General features: G+C 40.7%; 1 protein-coding gene across 1 annotated transcript in view; it reads left to right on the top strand.

The window, feature by feature from the left end:
• The window catches only part of GRAMD1C (GRAM domain containing 1C), a gene marked incomplete at its 5' end in the record, with an annotated part of 23,728 nt that extends 18,749 nt beyond the window's left edge, over nt 1–4,979 (top strand). The window contains 5 exons of the mRNA XM_009865695.1: nt 1–41; nt 1,548–1,605; nt 2,086–2,196; nt 3,038–3,143; nt 4,769–4,979. The exon at nt 1–41 is cut by the window's left edge and continues 154 nt beyond it. Coding sequence (XP_009863997.1) covers nt 1–41; nt 1,548–1,605; nt 2,086–2,196; nt 3,038–3,143; nt 4,769–4,846 — 394 coding nt within the window. The remainder of the gene's footprint in view (nt 42–1,547; nt 1,606–2,085; nt 2,197–3,037; nt 3,144–4,768) is intronic.
• Between the last annotated feature and the right edge of the window lie 741 nt (nt 4,980–5,720).

The following is a 5,720-nucleotide window of genomic DNA, read 5'->3' as shown; positions in this document are numbered from 1 at the left end:
CTCTGGTGACATGGGAGTAGAGGCCCAGGGCACTGTAATAGGTAGGATTTTTTTATATCAAGGACTTTTATATCAAGTGTTTTCCAAAATGTGGGTTCAAGAAAACTTAAATTTTGAAATAGTGCAAGAGTAACACTTGTGTATATGTTATTCTTACTGTCTCTAATTGGTCTGATAGCAAATGCTTTGGTGTGTTCAGGCTTGCATGAACATAGTCACTTTTATGATGAGTATCTCATTAAATCAAACCTAATTGCACCCTATTTTTAAAACAAGCAAACAAAAATCAACCAAAGCCTAAAATGCTGCACTGTACCTGTGTGATTGAAAATGATACAGAATCACCACGAAATTTAACCTGACTTCTGTGAAGTTGCTGACAAATTGCTTCATTTCTTCAAATAACTGCACACCCAAGTCATGAGTTGATTAAGCTTTATCTGTCACTTGGCTCTACTATTTCTTATTTGATTTTTTTTTAATGTCAGAGTCCATTTCCTTCTGCTTCTGTAATTCCTGTGTCACTGAAGCACTTCTTGCAGATTGACTGCCTCTAGGCATGACAGACTTGGCCAATAGCATATACAATATTAGCTACAGCTATGGAGATGAGGAATATCTGTGTGCTGATGTGTACCAGAGAATGGCAGATTTCATGACATATGTTGAATTGTAAACATTGAAGTAGGAGCAAGTGCCCTTGCCTAAAGGGGGGACAGGACACTAAGCGTAGTGCTAAGAGAACATTTGGATCGACAGCATGTGTGATGTACTCTACCTAGCTGAGTTTACTTCCTGATCACTTAATTTTGCTACTGCTGCTCCACTTTCTCAGGTGAGTGTGTCTGTCTTAGTATACACTACGGCTTTTCTGTCTGCCCTTTGTCCAGGACAGAAATGTGAATGTAAGGAATTGTTTTAGGAGAACAGGTAATTATATTTAAAGATGAGCCTGTCCACAGTGGTAGGTGACTTCTGCTCACTTTGGAGAGGACCCCTCACTGGTGTCTAGTCCCTGTTGCCTGATGAGCAGGGGCTCCTTTGAAAGGCTGGCTTTAGCCAATCTATATAAAACAAGCCAATAAGGATGTTATAAGTCATAGGAGAACTTGATTTGACACTGGTTGTCAGAAGGACTAATGCGGGCAGGAGAACAAGCAGAAGAGAACCACTTTGCAGCCTGCCTCTCCTTGTGTGTGACTAGCAGCTTGTGCTGAATGAATGTTAAGTTAGGTGGACTGTAGCTTTCTTGGGCTGTCTAGGTTTAATGTGAACATGGCCCAATGCTGCGTTTCCCCACCGCGTACTGGGGTAGGGGGAATCCTGCTCCTGGTGGATAAGCTTGACTGTCCAGCATCTGAGGTGACTACAAAAATGCCTTGGTGAATGTTAGAGGTGAATCTCTGCACCCACATGATCTGTTGTGTTTTTTTCCATCAGAAGCTGCTGAGCTATTGTGGGAGATGCTGGACACTGATGTGTTTCTGCAGTCATCCTTTGAGAATGTTCTTCAGTACTTTTTTTTAACCTTCTTTTCTTTCCTATAGGAAGGAAAAGAGATGCTGTAAGTAGGACCACCACCATCATTGTAGTAATGAGTGTCTTGTAAGTACTCACTTGCATTAAAATGTGGCTTGACCCAAGCTAATCTTGGTTTTTATCTGTACTCCTCTGTACCTCACCTGCATGTTAACGTTGCACGAAGCATGGTAGATCCTAACTGAATCTGAATAGAGCACTTGGGTATAGGAGAGGAATGGATTTACTTAAGAAGCAATACGTGGAATTAAAATGCTGTCTTGCCAAACTAGTCTATCTTGGAGGTTTACTTAGGTCTCATGCTATTTAAAAAAAATAATCTAGAATTTTCTAGTTTTAAAAATTCCAAGATGAGACACTGTTGCCATTCTTATTGGTTGGTATCGCACAGCTTAACACTAACTGGTAAGCACATAGTGCTGCCCCACACCTTTTTTTTCCTTCCAGGATTCTCTCTTCTTAGCTGTTTTTAGGCAACCTCTTGTTTCTTTAGCATTGCAACCAGAATTGTTACAGGACTTGATTTTTGTTCTCTTCTCTCTACAGTTTGTTGCTCTTGGTCTTGCTGAATGTAACACTGTTTCTCAAACTGTCAAAGATAGAGCATGCAGCTCAGACCCTCTATCATGTCCAGCTTCAGGAAGAAAGCTCTTTGAAGTAAGTTGACTTCACAATCTTTGCTTCCTTATTCCTCAGCTTCTATGAGAATCTGATCTAGAGAATTAAATTTTGAATGATGAAACTTAGTGGTAACTTTTCAAAAGCTGCTAGGACTTGCTCTTCTGTGGTCTGTGCTGATATCCAGTGATGTGTCTGACTGCATCTTGCAGTAATTAATTTCTTCTTTGACAGGCTGTTTTTTGGGGGAGTGTTAACCTTAGCTTGCATTTATCACCCTGCTGTGACTCATCTTCTGTGAATACCATAGTGCTGAGCATAGAACCAGAGTGTTCACTTCATCCTCTGTGAACCAGCATGATCTCAAATGTAACGTTAAAGATTTATTTAGGTTTTTAGCCTCTTCCTGTGAGTCTCCTGCTAAATCTCCACTCTGCCGAAAACTTCCATGTTAGGTGCCTTTTGTACGCAGACACATCCAAGTGGTTCAGATGGTGTTTCCTCTCTTTAATATTAAAAAGTTAAATGAATATTAAAAGTTAAAAATCATCACCAGAGCTTGAGTATGGAAGAAGTGTGGTGACCTCCCATAGTGATCATCTCAGAACTGATTTGAGTAAACTTTCTTCTTCAGAAAGGTCCTGTGCTCTGAAATGTGATACTGTAGACCTAATGCAAGCACCTTTTGTTCTTGGTGGCTGTTGTCTGTAAAGATCTGAGGCAGTGCCTTCAAGGAACAGGGATTGAAATTCAACTACAGGCGGCAGCTTTATGTGACTTTTGAACAAAGATGCTTTTAGCAATGGCAGAGAGCAGTTGTTTTTGGGAAGGCATCAAGGTACTCGTTTCATGTTTCTGCTGTAATCTCAATCTCTTTCAGCATATCCCCAGAAATGGTATCAAAAGAGGATATCCCTCAATATGATAAGGAACAAGTTAAACACGTTAAAGGAGTTTTAAGAGACTCAATAGAAATGCTTGAACAGGTAGGTCTACCAGTCCTTCCTGGTGATGCTTTTGTTTCTGAGCAACTCAAGTTTTCTCCTTTATGCTGTCATAGCATTTGTCTGATGTCTTTGGCTGCTAACTAAAGTCTTCGTGACTCCTTGACCTGTTGTGTCCTGGGCTTAAATTTGGTACATAGATAATGCTCATGTTTCTGATGTTTTGGATTGGATTTTGGTTTGTTTTGTGGGGTTGGCTTTTTTGGGGGGTTGACCAAGATTTAAGAAAATTGACATGAATATTTAATCTGTCAAGTATCAGTACTGAGATATGTGATGCAATTCTGAATCATGACAAAGCAAAGACTGGAGTAATTCAGAACAGATGCTCTTTTTTAAGAGGACTCAAAACATAATGTTAAATATTTGCCCACCTCATTATGAGTTTCTTCATTCAGGTTTATCCTTGCTTTTGCTTCCTTACTACTCTTCTAGATATCGGTGAGAGCTTCACTCAGCCTTGGTATCAAAGGGCCACCTGATCTCCATTGAAAAATAAATAAATTCTACACACCATATGTTTCTGAGAGGCTCCATAGCTATGGAGTTAATCCTCTTTCTCAGTAAGTTACACTTCCAGGCTCTTATATATAACAAGCACTATATAAAAAATGAAGTTCTTGAGTGCTGTGGTGTGTCTCTGATATCAAAATCCAGGACTGGTGAGCCCCTAGGATGAAATTTCAAGTTAGTAAAATGAAGGACAATAAATTCATACTTTGGTTTTTATTTGTAATGTATGAATGTTCTAAGTTCTTTTTATTAAATCTTAAAATGTGACAGAAGAAATTATTAGATTAAGAAAGCTGTGGAGGAGTTCACATGTATGTCTATCCATCACCAGTTTGCTCTGTGTTCTCCCACGCACTAAAGGAGGGTAGAAGAAGAAGCCATTTTTTTATACTTCTTGTTCAGAGGTGTTTCTGCACACAGAATTGCTATTAATCTATTAACCATTTTGATCATAGATTGAAAAAGCTTTTGAGTGCTGAAATTTTCATTGTAGAAGTTAATTTCCTTGTTTCCATGCCCTTTTAATTTTCTCTGCTTACTACCCAAACAATTCTTAATTCTGAAGTAGCGTTAAACTGCTTTTTGAATACAGAGTGAAAAAAAAAAAAGATGCTTAAGAAAAGTGAGAATTCCGTTACCTTTTTCATCCCAAATAACACTTCTGTCTGAAAGTCGTGACACATCTTAATGCCTGTTTTACCTTGTCTTTTCTGAGGTTTGTCAATAATCTAAACACATCTTGTGCACCAAAATGCCCTGGGAGTGTCAGGTATTAAAAGAAAATTCATGCTTTACTGCCATGTTCCTTAGAGTACTTGCTATGAACATAAACTGTGATGAAAAATGAGTGTGGTGGCTTATCTTCGATGCTATTGTCTGGCGAGACTTTCTTTTACTGCACTGTTAGTAATTATAAACTGTACAGAGTATAGCTGTTAAGAGAGCACAGTAAGGCAACTGTTTATAGAAACAAGAAGGAAATCACATGAAGTCTTGAAAAGAAAGGAAACATTTTTTTTCTTACATCACTCATGCACGCAGGAGACTAACTCAAGTAATTGGGGGGATGGGGTATGATGGTTGTGTCTTCACAGCTAAAGATCTCCCTTTCCATGCTTCAAAGAAGCTTTGACCACTTGAACAGGACACAAAGCGGGAAGACGGAGAGTTAATACCTACCTTGGCTTTCCTTCAAGAGAGATGCCTGTGTGTGAGGACTTGTGGGGTAGGGACTGCAACCGTCACCTTCGGACCCTTTGCTGTTTGGCTCCACAGCTGCACGGAATAAAGGTTTCTGGAAGAAGTTGGGTTCTGCGTTCCTGTAGCCCAGCTCGATCTGTCTCTCCTGCCAGCCCGGTATCCTGGGGAGTCTGGCTTACAGACAGAGAAGGGCTCTCAAGTGCCCCTGGTGAGTAAGCAAGGGCAGTTGTGCTGCTGGTGAAAGGATCTGCAGTTCCCAGAGGAGGGGAGAAGCCCTCAGCAGAAAGCTGGGCTTGTCTTCAGTGGCATTGACAGCCTTTTATGTCAGCTTAAACCCTCTTCACTGATGGTCATTTTGCTTGGGGTTGTTTGTTGGTTTTTTTGGTGGTTTTTTTTTTTATTTTTGGAGAAAAAAGAACAGGTGGTGGTTTCACAGCCGCGCTATCTTCATATGCTTTTTTTTTTTTTTTAGCAATGGGGACCTTGTAAAACAAGTCACCATCTTTTCAGGATGACTATTTTTAAGATTAATTAAATGGGAGAATGTGTGATACCTCTTTCGCTGAATCTCTAGCACGCTGTGAGCTTTGGCAGCCTGCCTTCTGCCATATGTTTCTAGCTCTCCCTGAGAAATTTCAGCCTCCGGTGTGTTCCCTCTGCCGAGGGCTGCTCTTCAGCTCTTCCAGCCTGGCGTGCCCACTGAGGGCGAGAAACACCTTTCCGCGTGCCTTCAGGCTTTTCCTAGGCAGGTTGACAGAAGGGGAAGAGGAGAACGGAAAAATTAAAAGCAAGGGAGACGGCACCAACCATGCGGCTGCCTGAGTCCCAAACGATGGAGTCCCTCGT

This window comes from Apaloderma vittatum, unplaced genomic scaffold (genome assembly GCF_000703405.1).
Source record: "Apaloderma vittatum isolate BGI_N311 unplaced genomic scaffold, ASM70340v1 scaffold3983, whole genome shotgun sequence".
NCBI classification, from domain to species: Eukaryota; Metazoa; Chordata; class Aves; order Trogoniformes; family Trogonidae; genus Apaloderma; species Apaloderma vittatum.
This window is presented reverse-complemented; position numbering and strand designations above follow the sequence as displayed.